The sequence below is a fragment of the Stegodyphus dumicola genome, chromosome 3 (genome assembly GCF_044657685.1).
Source record: "Stegodyphus dumicola isolate Sdum_Otavi_A_Nest chromosome 3, ASM4465768v1".
NCBI lineage: Eukaryota > Metazoa > Arthropoda > Arachnida > Araneae > Eresidae > Stegodyphus > Stegodyphus dumicola.
The window spans coordinates 209991981-210015095 of record NC_140770.1 but is presented as its reverse complement, the minus strand read 5'-3'; the positions used below and the strand labels follow the sequence as shown (position 1 = coordinate 210015095).

At 32.7% G+C, this 23115-nt stretch overlaps 1 protein-coding gene and 1 pseudogene across 1 annotated transcript; both read right to left on the bottom strand.

Annotated features, from left to right (window-relative positions):
* Window positions 1–237: 237 nt before the first annotated feature.
* LOC118203400 (cuticle protein 10.9-like) lies at window positions 238–854 on the bottom strand. Its single transcript, XM_035375679.2, has one exon. It carries the CDS (start codon window positions 809–811, stop codon window positions 377–379), a length of 435 nt encoding a protein of 144 aa, XP_035231570.1. The 5' UTR covers window positions 812–854; the 3' UTR covers window positions 238–376.
* A 12509-nt stretch (window positions 855–13363) lies between these two features.
* On the bottom strand, window positions 13364–14377 carry LOC118203402 (cuticle protein 10.9 pseudogene; annotated as a pseudogene).
* Between the last annotated feature and the right edge of the window lie 8738 nt (window positions 14378–23115).

Below are 23115 nucleotides of genomic sequence, written 5' to 3'. Positions count from 1 at the left end.
GTTTCATTAAATAAATAAAAAAATGCATAAACAAATATCGAAACCTAAAAATTAAAGTCCAAAATAATTTTCTATATTTATTCTTTTGAAACTTTTATGATGGAAAATAAGGAAAGATAACTGAAGATTTCATACTTAATAAACATTATTCATTAACTATATTGTGTTATAGCCTTTACATTGCTTTAGTTACTTCCCAAAACACATATGCAAAGAACAACTAAAACTACACACAGAACAGGAAAAACAGACTCTATTTTATCTTATATTCTTACATTTTAGCTAAATGAGAACTTGGAAGAACTATTGGCATGTATACATCAACATTCAGAGCAATTATCTTAAAGTAAATATAAAGAAATACACAGAAGTGGTGTTATTTTTTTACCACTGTTACTATACTTTCAGCAGGAATTCCAGCTAAATTTGCTTGAGCAATGATTCCGGGTGGTGGGGATTCGACAATAAAAGTAGCATCCGCAGCATTTTGATTAGAAAGTCCAGGTTCATTACTTCTCACGATAGCCCTGTATCCTTCAGAATCAGCTTTGTATTCCACATTCCTGTAAACGCCATTCTGGTCAATGTACCCATAACTACCTTGCACTAGTCCGTTTCCGTCAGCTGATTCGCGTCGATGTTGTGTCATACCATTTCCATCTCCAAATTCGTATCCAAATTCATAAGGCCTTGGTGATTCCAATACATCTTGTTCAGAAAGTAGTTGAGAAACTTGCGCTGGTATAGGGCTGGATGTTGCTAAAGCAATCAGAACTGTCACAGAGAGAGCAAATCCAAAACTAGTCGCCATTTGATCCGTTGGTGAACGCTGAACTCCTTTCAGTGATGCCAATGCTACCTATATCACTTTTATATACATCTATTTCTTTGCAAGAAATATTTGACCGTGGAAACTAGAATTTAAATTATGCGGGCCGTTTGTCGTAAAGCAAATCCAAAGAATTATATCTGGGTGAGGTTACTTTTGCCAAGGTCTGAAGAATACGGAATACTTGATATAACGAATTGTGTCTCCAAAATGCGAGTATAGTCATGAAAAGGAATCGGTTTTTGCATGAGTAATCATATGTGAAGGTTAGATATCATGTCTAAGAGCATGTTTAATAATTCAGCTTCCTTTCTGTCATATTTTTAATAACCTATTTTTGTTTGTATTTTCTCTCTGTCCAGGAAATAGCACTCAAAACAGACATAAACCTTTTACCATAAAGTTAGGAGGCTATTGGAAATTTCAAATTTGAAACGTATTGTACTTCTTTGGGAAAATTTATATCCCCTGTTAAGTAAGAATATTCTTACTGATTCCTCTGATAGTTGTTCAAGAAATTCTTTTTTTAAAAATCGTTTTTCCCTTTTCATGGGTAATATAAGCAAAACGAAAGTTAGAAATATTAAGAAATATTACTTCATATTAAAATAGTCCAACTCAGCTGTTGAATTTTCTCCTTTGTATGTTTCAAGTACTGAAAACAATATAAAGATTTTACTTTGATTCTTTATTGAACTTAGATCTCTGTATCAATTGATGCCGTAAAGGCAAGCCGAATCTAATTAAGTTCTCGATTTTTAATTATATTGTTAGTTAGCAGGTTTTTAATGTGGTATCTAGAAGAAGACATATTTTCTTCTAGATACCACATTAAAAACTCTATATATTTAGATTTTTTTCAATTCTTTGAAAGTCTATTTTATCAAATTTCTTTTTAAGAAATCTCAATTTCTGAAGCAAATATCCAATGATATTTTGTGAAGATATCTTAATTTGCTTTGATTTCTAAACTCTTAGTTCTCTCTCTTTCTTTTTTTAATAATTTAGATTTTTCTTTCGGAAGTAGTTTCAGCAGAGCTAATAATTTGTTGTATATCATTCTCCCTTTTTGTGTGGGTAAGTTAAATTATTTTGTTAACATGAGAGATAACATTTTGCAAATAATTTGAAAGCACGGTTAAATGAGCAAAGCAAAATTACCAAAAATTAAACAAAGCAATCTTTACAAATAGTAGTTTAGAATAAGACCGAAAATTTATAATAATTAGCATAAAATTGATTCGTAGGAAAATATTATTTAATAAATTTACTTTTATTTGTAATCCTAAGCACTTAATGAATAACCACAGATTGCATACAAGAATATTACAAAGACTGAAAATTAAAAATTTGTACTTGTTTCATATTTACAAAAAATGTTCCTTTACTGCAAGAGTTTTAAGTGTATCTTCAATATGTGTTAAGAATTATATTATGCTATTTGTTAAGAATGATATTTTCAAGACGCCCTTTCTTTTTAAATTTTAGGCATCGAATAATGAAACAGGAAGGTAAATTCCCAATAAATGCATTATATGGGCAATAAACTTTATAATTTTGGTGTGTGTATTTGGTGTATTTAAATATGGCAAAGCACACTAGGACTATCTGCCTAAGAGGAGGGATGCCTTCGTGGAGGACTTTCTAAGGGAAACTGACTCGTATACAAGTTACACGTGGGGAAAAGCACGAAAACGCCCATGCAGCCAGCCCGTTCGCGGGATTCGAACCTCGGACTGAAGTACCAGTGTTCAGCGACTTTACCGCTCGGCCGCTGGTGGGCCCTTTATAATTTTGAAAGCTATTTAAAGCAAACGTAACACACGAAGATCTCTGCGTGGACGGAGGACTCGTTACAATGCTAAATTGGAGCAGTTTGTGTCGTACTGGTCTGCACAATGACTCACTGTTATTGTCATGTGTGGGTAAATTCGACAATGATATCCCCTGCGGGGAGGAGAAAATATTTCTAAGCTTCCTAAACTCTCGCTAATGAAATTATGTATTGAAATTAAGAGTTAATAAAGCAATGACGACTCACTGAATATGTAAATTGTTACCCCTTTAAATACATTCTTCTAATACTAATTTCTGATACAATGGTGGTGTAATTATACTATGTACACATAGTTTTTTAGTTTATATTTGTATGGATTGTGTGGTACATTGGTTTTTCAGCTATTTTGAATTATGATATTTTTATGTATTTAATATTATTCATTGTTTACTTTGCATTTTATTTTAATGTAAATCTAGTGCAGATAGTCCGTTCCAAGGTAGAAACCTATTTTCTTTTTCTTTCGCTGAGCAGAAGGAACGTATAAGAGGAGGTGATGGAGTAGGGATACAAGTACGCAATTTTTATCTCCCTTATTTGAAGCCGAACCTTTATAGCAGTTCGCATCTCTGTAAAATGTGCAGTTGTTATTGTTGTGTTGTATTCTCTTCTCTAATATCAGATCAAGGCTACAAAATTCATCGTAGCAAGGAGGCAAATTTGCGCCTGACACAGCATTTCACCACAGTAAGCCCACAGTATTTGATCACTGCCTATAGCAAACGCAATGCTATTCATTCCATTGTAAAATTATTGTTTATGCTTTCATTTTATTGCAATGCTATTCTTAAGAAAATCGCTGAAGTGTTTTTCAGTGACATATTTTCTTCTAGATACCACATTAAAAACTCTATATATTTAGATTTTTTTCAATTCTTTGAAAGTCTATTTTATCAAATTTCTTTTTAAGAAATCTCAATTTCTGAAGCAAATATCCAATGATATTTTGTGAAGATATCTTAATTTGCTTTGATTTCTAAACTCTTAGTTCTCTCTCTCTCTCTTTTTTTTTAATAATTTAGATTTTTCTTTCGGAAGTAGTTTCAGCAGAGCTAATAATTCGTTGTATATCATTCTCCCTTTTTGTTTGGGGGAGCATTACATCCCATTCGCCTAATACTTATCCTCTGTAGGACATTTGTAAATCATTGAAACTGAGCATTGTATTATAATAGCGCACTGCATTTTTGATTGAATGCTCGGTAAGCACGGAATCAATCCATAACAAAAATAATTTTATGTAACATACTTGCATTCCGTCCGTAAAAAAACAATTTTGTATAACACTTGTATTCTCTCTTAAATGTAACTCGATATTACTAGCATTTAAATATCAAGGCTAAACATGCCCTATAATGGTGTCGGTGTTGGTGTATTTAATTATAGCAAGGTACATGAGGGCTATGTGCATAAGGGAAGATATGCCTTCGTGGAGGGCTTTCTAAGGGAAACTGGCTCGTATACACGTTACACATGGGGAAAAGCACAAAAACGCCCATTCAGCCAGCTCGTTCGCAGGATTCGAGCCTCGGACCGAACTACCAGTGTTCAGCGACTTTACCACTCGGCCGCTGGCGGGCCCCTATAATGAAATTTACTCTTCCTTGTAGTAAAACTGTACATTAAGACACAAGTTTCAAATTGCATTTAAAACAATCAGCTTGAAAGGCATAACTTTTAATACTTGTGTGTGTTCCTAAATATAGATATAAATGCTGGTAAAATTCTTAATTTTGGTTTCGCTTTTATGTCTTTAAATAAGGCTGATAGTGAGGATTGCATCTTGCATCTGACTATAATTTCTCAGTCTAATTAGAACAGTGCCTTAGAAAAAGAGGAAAACTCTGATAAAAAGAAAGTAAGATTTGTCGGAAGATTTGTTTGTAGGATAGATACTGTGGAAATACACGGTATTTCGCTGCCTGTTGTTTACACTAATAATTTCATGAAATTTTTGTGGCCGAAGAACTATACTCCCACTTCAGGAAAATCCAGCGTAATCAAAATACTAATATACTTGAAGAGTGTATAAAAATGTGTAAGCTTTCAGATTTTATAGTACGCCCAAAGGAGCGTTTTTTAACGCTTTGTGCGTTACCTTCATTTATTAAATATCATGTTCTTTTCATTTAAACCACATGAAATTCAATTCAACATCAATATCACAAGATATTTAAAAACAACATGTCTTTAAAATTTCCGATAGGCAGTTTCGCGCATTGGAGAAAAAATGTTTTTTTTTTTTTTCTGTATAGTGTTGCCATTTCTCGCTTTGAAATGTTGAGTTTGTTAATCGAAAATTACAAAGTATCAAACAGATTATAAAACAAATTCCAATTAAAAATTCGGACGTCCAGATGACCATGTTCGGATCGAGGATTACGTTATTCAAAATTTGATGGTTGTACCGTCGTATTTCAGTTTGAGAAACATACATACATTCATGCAGATTCTACATTATTTAATTTCTTTAAATATGATTCAGGGCGATAATATTTGGTGGCAACAATTTAAAAAATGAATCGTCGTTTATGGTGAAACTCCACAAAATGCCGTTTTGAGACTAACAACCCTTCTTGGCTTCAACCTTTGGGGTAATAATAATCGTTGTACTTTTCTTAAATTGATACAAACTAACTCTGAAAACTAGTCAAATTCGACCAATGTTATTAGCGTCCTAGTGTGCTATAGATACTAGGGCTTAGTCAGATAGCCCTAGTGTGCTGTGTGCTTTGCCATAACTAATAGGTAGATAGCCCTAGTGTGCTTTGCCGTAATAAACTAAACCAAATTGGAATATAAGTTCCTTTTCAATAAAATAGTATTGTAATAATTACCGGCAGTTTATCCATAAATACATTTTATTTGATATGCTTTTACTGCAAGCGTATCCTTCGGACATTAAATTAGTCACATAATTTTCTCCGCTCGATTTTCGTACAATAAATTTAGTAAACAGAAGAATAGGCGAGTAAATACATTTTAAAAACATCTCTCTTATAACTGCAGGCCCCTTCAAAGCGTGTGGCATTTTTAACGTCGATTAGTTTCAGTATAAATGGCAACAAAGATTTGTTTGTTTTGCCCGACATTCCAATGTTCAGCGATGTTGTGATATGTGAACCAATGAGTAAATTTCTTTCATATAAACCGAATGTAAAAGAATTGCATATTAGGAAAGTTTACTGAACATCTGGAATACATTTTCTCATTTCTAAACTATGAAAAGTTGATATCTGTTGTTTGTTGGTACTCTTAGACAATACTGGTATAATTTTCTGCAACCATTTTCTAAATTTCAAAGGCGTTTTAGACAACTGTCATTATTTTAAAGCAAAAAAATATCTTTTTATAAAATAGTATTTATTATAAATCAAATATTCATTTTAACAGAAATCTTGATCTCATGATTTTGTAGGACTTAACTCGTTTATTATGATAAGCATCAGTCTAAAATATACAATGACTGTAATTTCTGTATTATTTACTTATGTGAACGCTTCGATTATTTTAGGCTTCTCGAAAAAGTTAACGTAGCTTCTTGGTTGCGAAAATTTGAGAAGATTTATGATTCCTCGATTTCGTTCCCAAACGAAAGCCTTTTTTTCCTCCAAGATAAAATTATGAAGCATTTTATAAAGATTCTTACATTGAGTTTTTTGTGAAAATTTTCTGAAAAAGGTGAATGATTTTTATTTATTACTGTCTGAATAAATATTAAAAAATAAGCTTTAGTTAAGTACATTTTTGAAGAATGAGCAGACTGCATGGTTGGTTTTTGTGATTTTTTTCTAATAAAACACGTTTCATTTCAACAGTACATTTACGAATCTCTCAAAAATTACAATTTTAGAAATAATTCCTTACATTTTAAAAAAAGCTGCATAAGTTGCTTAGTTGGGAATTACAATATTTTTTTGCATCTACACGTTCTGACAAACCAAAAATGAGATTTTATTACGACTACGATAAAATTTGGATTGATGAAGCAGCGATTAGCATTCAAGCTAACGTTCTTTTATAGTACAGCAACATCTGAATGCCACGTACTAAGCACAATGGAAAATATGGGTATATTTCCTTCAATTAGTGAAAAAAACAGGCAGTATGGCACAAAGAAGCACACACATTATTGTTTTAATTTCAGGAAAAGTGCTACTAAAGTATTTGCATTCATGAGGCAAGAATACAGAAATAATTGTTTATCTCGAGTACAGATATTTAGGTGATATACATGAATACAAAATGCTAATACAAATAACTGATGATTAAGCTAAGTCTGAACCAAAGACTTCGGCTTGTTATGGAGCAATTCAATAGAAAACTCAAAGAATAGTTGCAGAAAGACTATTACTTGCCTGTGAAGATGAGGTAATGCGAGTCTGGTATTAGTCAGGAGACATTAGTTCTTTCATATTAGTGTAAAACTAAAACAAGAGAATGGTCGCTTCCTGGCTTATGTCACACTCTTGGTCAGATGATAAAAAATGGTTGTTTTCATCAAGCAAAATACCAACCAGATTAACAAAGAAATTAAAATTTCTTTGTTGCGGATGACATTATGTGGTATTTCAGAATTGAGGGCCAAAGTTCTGAATGGAAATTATCATCATTACTTACAAGAAAAACAAATTCATTTCAAGAAATCAAGATCAGAGATCATGCTGGCGCATTTTTTCAAAAACCAGAGAAATTAATCATCCCGAATTTGTTTCTGAGAGAAGTAATATCAATGTATAATGTTTATTTATGCATTTTTGGAGATCTTTTATAGAAATTTTTTATGTTCAGCCCGAGTATTCCGCATAGAGCAGTTGGTTCCTCCATTAGAATAATACACCAGCTATATAAGACAGCAGTTATTTGGAAATTGTTTTGCGGAAAAACAAGTGAATGTTAATTTTTTTGCAGAAAAACAAGCGTTAAACTAATCACTCTGCTCCTTAAAATTGTCCTCTGACGAGTATGGTGCCTTGTCGAAATTGAAGCTAACATTGAAAAAGCTCTCTCTGAAGTTGTCTGAAGAATTATAAAATCGAATGTTCAGCAGTATCTCACAAGCACTTGTAAAAGGTTGCTTTAAGCTTTGTTAAATAATGCCATTCTGCATATCGGCGCAAAAGGAATATATTTTGAGCATAAAAATGTTATGCATTTGTTTTTATTTAATTTGGTTTTATAAATTTCGTTTAATTATTCAATTATCAGATTGCTGATAGCAGTTATTAAGATTCGCTTTGTAAAAACGACGAGTTTAATTAGAGAGTTTTCCATTATTTTCACACACTTGACATTATTTTAAACCCATAAGGAAAATGTTTGGCGTTGCTTTTTATTGATGCATTTAGTAACATATATTACTAGGCTTAATATCGCGAAACCATGCAGTTCCTTTCAGTAGGAAAGAAAAAAAAATCGGATGTGTAATTGATATTACATTTAATATAGTATTTTAGAGAAAAAAAGTCACATAATTTATTATCAAAATTGAATAGAAATAGATGGTTCTAATGTCTTTGAATTTATTTTTAATTTCCAGATAGATTATAAGGTAGTTAATTTTATATTTGAGCAAGAATAATATAGAAAATATCTAAGTATTAATGAAAGTAATTTGTACATGTTCAAAAAGTGCTTAGAAATGTGAAATAATTAAATCTCAAAACTTAATTTTGTCAAATTTATATTCAAGCGTATAAAACATATAAAACACATGTAAAAAGAAGTTAACTAATACGACTGATTCAGCTTAATGACTAACTTTGTTTTAATGATATTTGTTACAATTTACAAAAGAAGTAAAATATTATAGTATCACATTGTAATGATTACGTGTATGAGGATAGTATATGTGAATAAGGAAGAACTTTTTTGCAAATTAAAATATCATATATAATTTCCACACTTGGTCAGGAACAGAATCTGTACTTACCCTCACTCTATGTAATGATAATTTCATCTCGTCTTACCTATGTAGATTTTTTCAAAAAATATGGCAATTAAACATTTTGCCTCCAGGAAAGGGGATGAAAATTGTGAAGGTCTTTGAATCATATAAATGCTTTGTTTTTGTGTCAATTGCATGTACATATAAAGGGTTGGAGATGTTTTTGCTTCTTGATATACGAAATTTCAGGAGGATTGGAAGGTTTGGTTTATTTTAATATGACAAAGCACGCTAGAGCTGTCTGTCTGAAGGAATGTCTGTGCAAAGCTTTGTAAGGGGAACTGATTTGTACACACACATTGTACAGGGGGAAAACCACGAAAATGGTCAAGCAGCCAGCCCGTTTGCTTGGAATCGAACGGAGGTCGAACTGCCAGTGTTCAGTGACTTAACCACTCGGCTATTTGGTCGGCTCTGTCGTGGGACTTGGAAGTAAAATTGCCCATGTCAAGAATCTTGAGCCAATATTGGTAAAAAGATCTGGTCTATGATCTAAACTCGCATGTAGATATAAAATTACTTTAATATTTTCCTGTGTTCGAAAAGTTTTATTTGAGCCCTATATTTATGTAGTTTATAAAATAATTTATTATTTAACACTGATACATTTTTCCTGCTCACGTATCGTATTTGGGGAAAACTGAGAAATGCTGTTTGTAAAATGACAAAATCAAAGCAAATTTCAGAATTGAAAGATGATTGAATACAAATAAATGAAAATTTTACTATAATTACATGAATAATATGTTTCATTTGTATTTATTTTTTTAAAACAAAGATAATTCAGATGACCCTTTCATAGATTTGACAAGATAACATAGGATTTACTATTTTTCACGATGTAGATGCCATAATGCGAAGACTTACCTAAAAATTTGTTACCGGTGAAGATAAATGAAAAATAAACAAAATTTAAGCAATACTTTATTATGATTTTATACAACCGTCAAACGATTTACGTTTCAGAATTAAATTATGGTTTTTAGATTTTATATGTTTGAGTTCCTGCATTGTTCAGTTTCTAATGCAATAACTTAACAAGTTTCTCCTTAACGTTTTTCCTAATAGCCAAATGTCCAGCAATGGCCGAGCGGTAAAGTCGCTAAACATTGGTAATTCGGTCTAGAGTTCGAATCCCGCGAACGGGCTGAGTGCATGGGCGTTTTTCTAGTTTCCCTGATGTGTAACTTGTGTACGAGCCAGTTTCTCTTAGAAAGTCCTCCACAAAGGTATCTCTTCTCTTAGGCAAATAGTCCTAGCAGTGCTTTGCCATAATCAACTAAGCCAAACGAAACCATTGGCTGAGGGGCGAGAGTCACGACATACTGGTAGCTTATTTGGGTTCTATTCCCGTTAATTGATTAACCGCATGATATTTCGATATTTTTCTTTATGTTTAAACTAAAATACAAATCATATTTCCCTAGAACGTCTTTCACAGACGTATTCTTTCTCAAAGGCAATTATTATTGTATTGAATCACTACAAGCAATTATTATTGTATTGAATCACTACAGGCAATTATTATTGTATTGAAGGAGAGTAAAAACCTCTCCTGCACAATAAGTATACAACCCTGGGTTTACAAAGGTTAGAGTGGCTAATCTTTAGAATATGGTAACAGGTAGTTTTGCGACATTTTGGTAAGGCGATTAAGATTACTAGCTAGGACTACTTTTTAAGTGAAAATAGGTCGATGTGTACATAGATAAAGTCAAGAGTGTGCGCAGTGCTATTTTTGTGCAATTCTGGGATGTTTTTTTAAGTGAAAATAGGTCGACGTGTACATGGATACCGTGTATGTGCAATTCTTAAAAACGCGGCAAGCAGTTTGCGATTCTGCACTTTCTCCGAATTTCGCACCTAATCTTCGTCATGATCAAGCATTTTTGTTCCATAAAAGTTCTAGGATAAGCGTAAGTCGGCTAGCAGATTGTTAGAAAAAATGTTGAGTTAAAAAAGCCTTTACTTCGGGAAAACAAAATGGCGTCCAAAACAAAACTAGCAGGTTGCTGTAGCAGGGTTGGTAGCCAAATTTTCGCCAAAAAATCGCCAAGTTACCATAATGTAGGGATTCACCGTTAGAGTAGAAACAATAAAGCACATAAAAACAAAACAAAAAAAAAAAAAAAAAAATTCAAACAGAAAGAGAGAAACAAAAACAAAAATTTACAGAATAGTGGAAATTATAGATATCTACAGAAGAAAGGAAGAACAAATTTCCCCTAAATAAAAATATGGAGAGATGAAGAAAACTTCAAATTCTGAGAATTTATCTTTGAATTTAATTCATTTTTACAGTGTTATTTTAGTGCAGCGAAAATGTAATAATCCAATATTACATACCATCATGACTACAAGAGCACAAAAATCGATTAGAGATAATCCAGAGGTTGGAATGTCTAGGGAGGAATTTAGATTAGGTTTGGTTTCTGCGATTACGACAAAGCCTCGAGTGCGATCTGCGTAGAGGACTTTCTAAGGGAACTGGCTCGTATTCACGTTACACAAGGGAAAAAGCCACGGAATTCCCATGCAGCTAGCCTGTTCTCGAGATTCGAACCTCGGACTGAACTACCAAAGACTTTCAGCTCGACTTTACCGCTCGGCTGCTGATGAGCCTGAGAAATTTAGGAATAGTAAAGCTACATACAATTTATTTTTTTAAAAATCTATGAGAAACAAAAAGGGAAAGAAGTTTGGCAAGCTTGAAAAAAGAACATTACATAATTTAGTTTTAAAAGTTCTTTTAGTAAGCTTCAGTAGTAAGCACCGAGAAAATCTAGTTTTACATTATTTATAAACTTCATCAGAAAATAAGAAATTATAATTCTGAAGACAAAGGAGGTAAAACAATGATGCCATGAAACACTATGTATTTACTGTGCTATTTTTATGAGTATGATGCAAAGCAATTGCTATACATAAATGATTAAAAAAACTTCATATTTAGAAAATGTAGAATTAAATGTGAAAATATCTTTTATTAATTTTATTTATAATTATCAGAAATAAATATTTTAGTAATAAATATTCCTGAATACGATTTCGTGAATCAGATTGATCTGTATGTAATAAATGTATATCATTATAAACTATTAAATAAGCATGAAATTATATTTACTCTCGTAATACTAATAACTAAGCTAATGTTTAAAGCACTGCTAAAAGAATGAATGACTCTTTAAAAAGGGTAAATTCGAATTTTATCACAGGAGTTGGAATTACTCAAATCTATAACATTAGAGTTTTGAATTCCCTAGAACGTCTTTCACAGACGCATTCTTTCTCAAAGGCAGGTAATCACCACGGACAATTATCACAGACGCATTCTTTCTCAAAGGCAGGTAATCACCACGGACAATTATCACAGACGCATTCTTTCTCAAAGGCAGGTAATCACCACGGACAATTATCACAGACGCATTCTTTCTCAAAGGCAGGTAATCACCACGGACAATTATCACAGACGCATTCTTTCTCAAAGGCAGGTAATCACCACGGACAATTATCACAGACGCATTCTTTCTCAAAGGCAGGTAATCACCACGGACAATTATCACAGACGCATTCTTTCTTAAAGGCAGGTAATCACCACGGACAATTATCACAGACGCATTCTTTCTCAAAGGCAGGTAATCACCACGGACAATTATTACTGCATTGCGAAGGAAAGTAAAAACTCTTACATTTAATACCAAAATCCATGATTTTACTGAATAGCAATGAAATTCTGGAACCGTGTCCTTACTAGACTAAAATTAAAACATTTGCTTAAACTACTGACCCCTGAAAAACGATTCGTGCCCCTTATAAAATAATTTACTGATTAAAGAATGTACTATAATGCAGTAACATAATTAATAGACGTACGTATTACACTCAGAAAAATGCGTGTATGAAAATATTACAATATCCAAGTTTCTTTTAAAGTCTTTGCAATGGATTCCATTTTTGCCGAATCATATATCTAATACGTTACGAAGATTGCATACGAACATTTTCTCATGAACCCTTACTTAGAATGTCAAAATAAATGCAAAATTAATATTTCATTTTAAATTTCTTCCGAATGAGCATTTTAAACTTTTTTATTTTCCAAATGAATTCAATAGTTATAATGGTATTTTAAATTTACGATAGAAATTTTTAAATCAGAGTACAATAGCTTAATATCTTTCGTACGTGAATGTTTCTCTTTGAATCAAACACTTGATAAGATTTCTAGAGGAATTCATCTTAACTTTCATAACATTTAAGAGTTTGCAATTAAATTTTTAAGATAAAAATTACGTCGAGTTTCAAGAATTTACATATAAATAGTAATAAGATATTTTAAATAAATATATTCCAAATTTGCAACTGATGATTACATTATATCCATGTATAATTCATTTATTATGAACATGTTATTTCGAAAATATGTAACGTTATTTAAATAGGATCTAAAAATATAATCTTTTTTAACTCCTAAATTTCATCAGTCGGAATTTACCTGAAATAGGAAAATGCCTTTAGGTTGAACAGAATATATAAATTATTTTGCAGGCAGTAAAGATATTTTTGAAACGAGAATATTATATTATCCAAAGGAATTTAAAAGCTTAGATCCATTCAAATACAAATTGTCCCTTATAGAGACACTAAAATATTTTAACTTCGAATTTTCTACTATAGCGGACATGAGAAATGTGATTATTGCAGAATATTTTTAATAAATATATGGTATAATTACTATTATTAATTATAACAAATTATATGACTTAACTGATTACTTTATTCATATGAAAATTTTCCGAAATTGTACAGTAAAGTGGACAATGTTTCTCTTTGAATCAAACACTTGATAAGATTTCTAGAGGAATTCATCTAGAAATTCATAAAAGTACAGAAATAAAAAACAGAATTTCATTTAATAGTATAAATAGTATAAGAAACCAGAACTTAATTTTTTAGCCAGAATTAATCTTAAAATCAGACAGGTTTCAAGCAAATTTTGTTTATTAGCAATATATTAGATATTTTACTACTTCATTCAAACTGAGCGTTTGCCGAATATTTACAAATAAATATAGTGCCATAAATCTACCATTCAAGTAATATAAAACTTAGACCTTTAGAATGAATTTTGTAGTTGGATTACAGATATCTGATAACAAAAGTTTGCTCACTTCTAGTATATTTACAGCAGAGATAATGGATTTGCTTTAACATGCATATCAAATACCTTCCTTAAACATTCCTAAGAATCTAACATTTTGCTTAGTTAGCAGTTCATTTTTTAGCTGGCGTGTTTCTAGAATCTTGCCAAAGAAGAGCAGCTGGTGGAGGAGGTTGAACAATGTACACTGCGTTTGCTGAATTTCCAGCTCCCATTCCAGGTTCGTTAGTATTGATAACAGCTCTGTAACCATCGGCATCGGCCGTGTATCGTACAGTTCTGTACACTCCAAGAGGGTCTAAATAACCGTAAGATCCTTTAACGGAGTTACCGTCTGAAGTCTCTTGGCGATGTTGATTTGTACCTACTTCATCAACAGATTGGTAACCAAACTCATAGGGCTTTAACAAATTAGGCGAAAATGGTGAGATAACGATCTGACGTTTCGCACGAGGTAGGGGAGCAGCATTGCATACAGCAAGCAAATACACCACAAAGCACGCAAGTGAAATTGTCTTCATTGTAAATATAGCACACAAAAGATCTAAAATACGGAGCACCTCAGCACGGAAGAGTTGAAGAATCTGAAGAGAAAGTGAGCTCTTATATAGAGTAATTATCGCTCTAGTAAGTCAAAGAGATACCTGGTATGTTGCGCCAAGAGATGAAACAAACCTTCCTTAACGCTTTGTTAAAGGAGCTTCTCCGTAAGAATTGTAAAGAAGCAGAAAAATGGGAGAAATGCTTTGGTCTTCAGATTCCATCCGGTTTGTCACGATTCGTGGACATGTGAAAAATTCGAATATGTTTTATTATTTTTTTCACCTATTTTTGTTGTTCTTGAGGAAGATAGTAAAATAGCTGTTTAAGTTCCTGTTCAGTGCAAATATTTCTTTGAATGTATAGGAGAAATGTGTTTGAACATAAACGACAAGTGACGGTGTACTTTAAAGAATATTGATTTGGATTGTATGGTGTTTAATGGGTTGAAATGAAGTTACTTGATGCTTAGTTAACAAAAATAGCTGTATTCGAGATACTACATAAAAAATTTCATAACTGGAGTATTTATTTTGAGTTTGAATCGTATTCTTCTTGAATTCTTCTCTGATATTCTTTCATAACATTAGCATAGTTTTGCAAAATGTAATTATTATTATTATTTATAAATTCGATAAACGCAACGAAAGGTATAGCTAGCATAAAAATAAGATTTTTGTTTCTTCAGTGAGTCTTCCTAGTTTTCTTAGAGATAGAAGAATGAAGTTTCGGTACAGAAAATAGATTTTTTGATTTAAGACATTCGATTCTGTTTGCTCTCGTGCTATTAAAATTATTTTATGTATCTTTTTTCCCCAAAAGGCTAAATATCTTTCAGCTAGTTTGTCTGGAATAGCCGAATCCATCAATAATTTAGCCGTCTTCTCACCGACAACGTTTCTCAGGGTTCACCACAACTGGTGACCAAAATGCACCTGCAAGAAAGGAGAATTTCCGTGATATTTTGAAGCAGAACATTTTGGGAATTCGCTTCGAAGGTCTCCTTCTCCAATAGGTACCACCAACCTCTTCAGAGGCTTTCCGACTTGACAATATTTTAAGTGCCCCATGCCATAAAGACATTAAACATAAACACACACTTCGGGGGGGTAGGGGGATAGTTCTATATTTTTATATCTCCCGTTCTACTGGGCTGATTGACGAAATTCAACTTGCGTTTTTCATGTCTCGAAAGCGTAACTTAGAATATGTATTAGATCTATAAATACTATTGTTCTAATATAGGTATTTCGACACAAAATCGGACTTATTCTGAAATGACATGCCAATTATTTTCTATATCCTGATTCTACGACTCAAATCATGCCAAACTGCCAAGTTTTGTAAAAATCGCACGAGTACGTTTTGAAAAATTAGCTCTCAAAATTTTAGCTGCTGGGTGTTAATTGAATTTGATGTACATTTGTTAATATCTCTTTTCTTTATTAAACTTACTTGATTCCTTCTTATGTAATTCAAAATTTATTTTTAATCCAAATATAATTCGCACAATTTTTATTATTTATTTTAAAAATTTGTATTTTTAAGCATTTTTTATAAATTTTTCGAAAAACGTTTTGTAGCATAACCTAAAAATTTTTTTACATCATTTTAAAGTAGATGTATTTCTGATCATATATGCAAAAAATTAAAGTTTTTATTAACCATTTCCTAAGATATATGTGAATTTACATTTTGGCGCGTTTTGAAATTTGGCGTATTTAATATAAGCGATAATAACGAAAATGTGGTTTATGCACTTTGTTAAAAATTATTTGAATGAATGAACGATGGACCTTTTTTCCTCTCGAGCATCAATGAAAAAAAAAAAAAAAAAAAAAAAGTAAGTAGGTTACTACAAATTAAGAATTCCGCCAAGAGCATTATTCTTGGTGAAAACTTAAAAAAAACATGCTAAGATTAATTTTTAAATTTCTCACGAAAATTTGCAAAATTTAATATCTCTAATAAAAATAATAGAATCGAAATATGGGAAAACAAATTCATATGTTTTTCAGAAAAAGTCCGATTTTGGATCAAATTGCCTATGTTAGAATAATGCTATATATAAATTTAATATATATACTAAGCCATCCTTTCGAGACGTGAAAAACGCAATTCGAATTTCGTCAATCGGCCCAGTAGAACGGGAGGAATAGAACTGTTTTACTTTTTTTTTGCGCAGTGTACCTTCTTCGAAACTTGAATCCGGGCCCAAGACTATAGTAGCGATTTTCGTACCAACACAACGGCTTTTTGATAAAATTCTGCCGGTAAAAATGCTTTTTATAAATTAATTTTCGTTTCGATTAAATGCAAATTTTTTGTTACATCATAAATGATATTGTAAATAATTTTTACACATTTAATAGTTAAAATATGGAATAATTTCTGTTCGCTTTCAGTATAAAAAATTTCTCTACAGAAAGATTACGTGTGCGTGAACTTAGCTTGATACTTTAATTCTATTTATGTGAATTCATATGGGGACGCTAAAATAAAGGCAAAAACACGCATTCTTTTAATAGCGCTCTCGTTTTGAAAGCAACAACTGTTAATAAAATGTTTTAAAATGTGTTATCCTATTTATTTCTATGGTGATCGAAGTGACTAAGAGATATATTTGTCTTGTTCAGAAAAATTTGACTGCTGTCGAAGTGAGCCCATGACGAAAGCGTGTTTTAGGATTATTTGGATTGCACACGAAAGTCATCTGTCTAAGGGAAAGAGAGCCTACATGAGGGACACTTTAAGGAAAGCTAGCTCGTATTTAAGTTGTACATGTAAAAAAACAAAAGCTCTCATGCAGCCAGCCCATTTGGCCGGATTTAAACTCTAGTCGAACTACCAGTGTTCATAGATGTTATTGCTCGGCCGCTGGTGAGTCCAGAAGTAGGTTTTCTCTTTAGAAGTGTGAACTGGCTTGGCATATATTGTCCTGTAACATATCTCCCAGCCCGTATAGTGGTTAGTGACGATGACTGCCGTACCGGCGGGCCCAAGTTTGAATTCCGGAGAAAGCATGAGTGTTTTTAAATGTACGGTGCGTTTGCAGCAAGGGGGTATTAAAAATGCACAGTGAGCTAAAAGTCCCCCCGAGAGGTTGATAGTAGGGAATTTAACTGATTACCGTGTTTCTCCACATTGAATAGGGCACTACACGTCTTGCTGCACTTACCTTTCATATTAGGAGGAAAGGCGGAAAGACAGGCCCAAAAAGTCACCAGTTTGTGAGGTTGTAGGAAAAAATGTCACCCGGAAAAAAGGAAAACGGAAAGAATGTCCCCGGAAAATAAGGAACGGAAAAAATGTCGCCCTTCGTTTGCAATGGGAAATATAAGGCATGTTTAAAAAGATCGCCAAGCTGGGTGATAAAAGTTTTATCTCAACAACCGTAACTTCAGATTACCGGAAACATGTATGAGTAGAAGCAAGACAATTTGCTAGCTGCTGTTTTCTCCGTTAAGGTTAAAAATAGAGGGGTGTATAGAGCGAGAAGATTTCGCGATGGAAGCCAGCGGGGAAGGCGGGTTGTCCAACATCAGTCATTGTCAGGTCTTTAGTAATTACTCTCCCAGTACCGCATGTAGTTATAGCCTTAAGCTGCGGTTTAGTGAAACATTGATTAACGCATAACAGAAAACAAATTCATCCTGAGCTTTGGTATAAGAAACAGTTTTAGATGCAATTTCAAGTTACGGTTTGCGATAAGAATAGTACTAAATTTTTTAGCTAATTAATTTTCGCACAATTTCTTTTCTCATTTGATTTTAATTAAAAGTAAAGTATCTGCACAGGAAAAAATTGTTTAATTTTGCACTTAAGTTTGAAAACAAGAATACCACAGTTATTAAAATTAAAAGGTTTATTTCAAAATTATTAGTCCCTGTGGGACTAATGTTTTCATTTCGCGATTTTGCGTCGAATCAGTCTGAATGTCCGTTTCACTTTTCAAACTATTGCCACCAAATATTGTGGTAAAACAACGGTACCTAGAGCCATCCAGTTTCGAATGACGTAATCCTACTGCGAATATGGGCAACTGGAAGCCCAAATTTGAAATTTGGAATTTGTTTTATTATCGATTTTATATTTTGTAACGAATTTTTGGTTAACAAACTCAAGAATTTCAAAGCGAGCCATGGCAACGTTGTACAGAAAAAAACATTTTTATCTCTGGCGCGTGAGACTGTGAATCGGAAATTCTAAAAATGTGCTCAATTTAAAATTATTTTGCGATATTGCTCTTGAACTGAATTTTATGGTTTAAGTGCGAAGAATATGATATTTAATAAATAAAGGTAACACACAAAATGTTAAAAAGAAGGCCCCTTTGGACGTAATTTAAAATCTGAAACCTTTCAGATTTTTTATTTTACTAAAATTTTAAAATCTAATTAAAATGGATCCTATAACCACGCAATCTGGATTTAAACATTTAATATGCAATGAACCCTCTTATGGCGACCTCTTCCAAAATAATTTCTCAGAGTAGAAATTAACACTTGTACCGAGCATTATCTCTTTAAGACGACCACTTCCACCAAGACCAAAATAATTAGAAACATGGATGATCGTATTAGAGAGGATTTAATGCATTTTACAATGCACCAATGCGTAACCTACTCAGAGCCGGACCATCTAGTAGCCCATAAACGATTGGCGACCATCTCCTTAAGACGATCACTTTCAAAAGTGACAGGCATTTCTATAGGTATAAACAAACGCTTGCACTGAATATCATCTTTCTAGGGTGGTGATCTTCACAGAATACCAAAAATCAACTAGAAACATGGATGGATTAGGATTATTTAAATTATGGCAAAGCGCACGAGGGCTATCTACCTAAAGGGAGGGATGCCTTCATGGAGAACTTTCTAAGGAAACTGGCTCGTATACATGTTAGACATGGGGAAAACCACGAAAGTGCCCATGCAGCCAGCCCATTCGCGGTATTCGAATCTCGGACCGAACTACCAGTGTTCAGCGTCTTTACCGCTCGGCCGCTGATAGGCTGAAATCTGATGGATGGCTGATGGATATCTTAGAAAGGATTTTGACTTATAGTAGTTATATTAATTACAACTACGTGTAAAGCTTATGGAAACTTAAAAGCGGCCGAGCGGTTAAGTTGCTGAATACCCTGGTTATTAGATCTGGGTTCGATTATTAACAAAGCAGGTTTTCGTGGTTTTTCCCCTATATAACATGGTTACGAGCTAGTTTTCCTTAGGAAGCCCTCCACGAAGGCAACCATTCTCTTAGGCAGATACCTTTCGTGCACTTTGTTATAGTCAAGTAAATCAAACCAAATTAAAGAAGCTTATTCATTCTACTCTCCAAATAAGTCATACGTGGAAGCTTTTCGTATTCATAACGTAAAACGTATCAAAACGGAAAATTAAATAAATTTAATTATTTAACTTGGTTACCTAGAATTCCAGTTTTTAATTTATCTCTTGTTTCCAAAAATCTGAGCATGAATAATTGTGTAATAAAGCATAGACTAACTTTGAAATTCAGAGAATAACTTAAATGGCCTTTGACCACTAGCAGCCGAGAGGTAAAAATCGTTGAATATTGGTAGTTCGACTGGCGTTCAAACCATGGCGGATGTGCTGCTTATCAGGAAATTTTTGTGTTTTTCTCCATGTGTAACATAAATACGAGTCAGTTTCTATCAGACGTATGAAATAATTTTTGTCAACTACTCGCTATAAACAGTCCTCCATGAAGGCATCCATATTCACTTCGGCAGATAATCTTATGGTACTTTGCCATAACCTAAATAGTCTGATTTGATGATCATGCTATTTTTTCTTATACTGAAGCCTGTGATGCTTTAATTAATGTTTTATTTATCATAAACTGTGTTAACTGCTTTAAATTAACCAAATCAGGATTTTTTTCTGTTAGATTTCCTTTTTGAAATTTTTGACATCATTTTAGAAGCCTAAATATGTCAAATCGTTTTAGTAAGACGTATTATTTGTAACTGTTTTACATATAAGTACAGAGAATCTCATGACGGCGAACTCTAAAAGTGTTTCCTACAACATAAATAAACAGGCTTTTATACATTTGCCTCTCTAATGCAACCATCTATATAAGTGGCCTAAAAATCGCTTGAAGCGGCCGTTAGTGGTCGCATTAGAAAAGTCTCATTATATTTGCATTTTTGTGGCATTTAATAATTTCAGTTACATGTCTGCCTTATAAATTATAATATTGATTTTTAAGGTCGTGTAACAACTTTCAATATAAATTAGAATAGTAATAATCTTTTACATTCCATTCGGATTATTGTATTCGTATGAAAGCCTTAAATCAATTGTTGATCATTATTTTGTACGTATGCTATTGCAAAAATTTAAAAATTCTTAATTATGATATTTTCCAATATTTTGGCTTTAAATGCCCAAATTATTTAATTCTAACTTTATTAAACTTTTTAATTTTAACTTTAAGATTTAAACTTTGTGCATTTACAATAAGAAGATCTTAATTCTGGAACTTTTTAACATCTGAAGCTGGTTAAAACTGGTTGAAATGTGTTGCAGTCGCAGTTCGTATGCAAAACCATTCTCACACTGAATTGTTTTATGCTTAATTTATAGCAATTTTCCTAAGTAACCAAATTTTAGATTTATATCATTTTTTTTTAAATTGTGAAAATAAACAAAAAGAAAAGAAAAAAATTTTCTTTCTTACATTATAATTATTTTCACTTCATCTTTTATGATAATTAGTGTATTTTTCAATTTTCCTCAACTGTCAAATCTTGTTGTATTTCTAAAAATCTTTAGATTATTTACAGTTCCTGCAATTTTAGAGTTTTTATGTTAAACTCTAAAATAGTTATTAGAAGAATTATTAGAAGCATTTAATGTAATTAATGACGCACGTCGCCCATAGATTCGCAAATTTTGAGTTTTCAATATTGTTGCAAGCACTTGAGCAGAAAATTCGTCTTTTCTAGCAAATCTCAAATTTTAAAATTCAAAAAATTCAACTCCATCAATCCAATTTTCAGATTCAATTAAAGACACTGAAGTTATTTAACATTTAAGAACTCTCGGTGATTTAGAACTCCCCGGAATTGGTACTCAAGAAATGATTTCAAAAATGCTCTTCTACATCTATTAATAATTGTTCTATCCCTTGAATAGCTAGTATCTACTGCATGTTCTCCTCATTTCTTTTTTGGTGGTTATTTGAATCATGGCAAAGCACGGGAACTGTCTGTCTAAGAGAAGGGATGCCTTCGTGGAGGACTTAACAAAGTTTGAGATAGGGAAACTTGATTGTATTTACCTTGCACATGAAAAAATAACTAAATTATCTTGCAACCAGCTTGTTTGCTGGGATTTGAGCCGCTGTCGAACTATCAGTGTTAAGCGACCGCCAGAGTTGTAGCTAGGGTTTTCAGTGCAGAGGGACAACTGAAGATTTCGCGCCCCTTACTGCTTGCCAAGGATGGAAAACGTTTAATTCTACAATGTCGTAACATCAGTTTGGAGCCCCTTGGATTCTGCGCCCGGGGACAGATGCCCCCCTTGCCCCCTTCTAGCTACGGCCCGGGCGACCGCTGGAGCGCTGATGAGCTGCATTATGTATTCTGCTTAAGAATATAGAACACAAATTACTGTCAATTTTATTATATCATCAGTGTTTGGTAACTTTCCCTATGGAAATAAAATTGTTAGAAATATGAGTGAAAAGACATGTAAGTATTTTGAATTTGGATTCAATTTAATCCCCTTCATGTAACATATAATGCTGTAATTTACGTAATAGCATTTAAAATTTTTGAATATATTAACACAAAAGGATACAGCAATGCTGTTACGGCATTCGACAAAATATGTCTCGTTTACGTATATACCAATCTCTGCAGAAGGAAGAAAATTATAGCCAAAGGAAAAAATTCCTAAATTCGATTTCGCCAGATAAATTTTACATAAAATGAAAAAAACAATTTTCAGTACACATAAATAATTAATTGAATGAATGTAAATTTTTACTTCAGAATACATAAACTTATTTTCAGCTCAATGTAAAACTGTTCGCACGCAAAATTTATATTATAAGAAAAAGTTAAATGTCTGTTATGTCTAATATTTCTTCACTTAGATTGCAGAGACATTCGATATTTTATGGAAGCAGGAGACTTGAAAAATGAGCAACGCCCTCTCCGGGAATCGAACCGCGGATCTCTGGAATACGCGCCAAGCGTGCAGACCACTACACCACGAAAGCACGTCAAGAAGGCTCAAGTCTAAAATTTATGCATATTTAGTATTAATTCTATATTAACATTTAAAAAACATTTAAAAAAATACATGACTAACATTTAAAAAAATACCTGACTAAATTACTCCTGGACAGTTGTGTATAAGCCTATGGTTTGTTTGATCAAGTGCGACTCATTTGTAAAGTATTGAATGGTGTACTCGCTTGCAAAACCTTGTGAATTTTGTGTTTCTTGAAAAATCGGCAATACTAAGTATGATTGCTAAATATTACATTCTTTTTAAGGGTACATTATAGTATAATCATAAGAATATTTTCTCCTGGGATATACTTATACCAATGACATGTTACTGTAGCGCAGTTTTGCTAAATTCCTATAAATCAGTTCTAATTATTCTAAGCTGATTTACTAAGACTTGGAATGATGCTCAAGACCGGCGCTAGACGTTTTGCCGCACGGTGCCTGCTTTACAACTTCAAAATTCTGCCGCCCAGCTCTTTCCAAAGTTCTAAAAATTTTGCGTTCTCTCAATTCTGCCGCCCGGTGC

Excerpts from the sequence above, each read along its gene's own strand:
- LOC118203400 (XM_035375679.2), bottom strand. The coding sequence starts at position 811 with ATGGCGACTAGTTTTGGATTTGCTCTCTCTGTGACAGTTCTGATTGCT.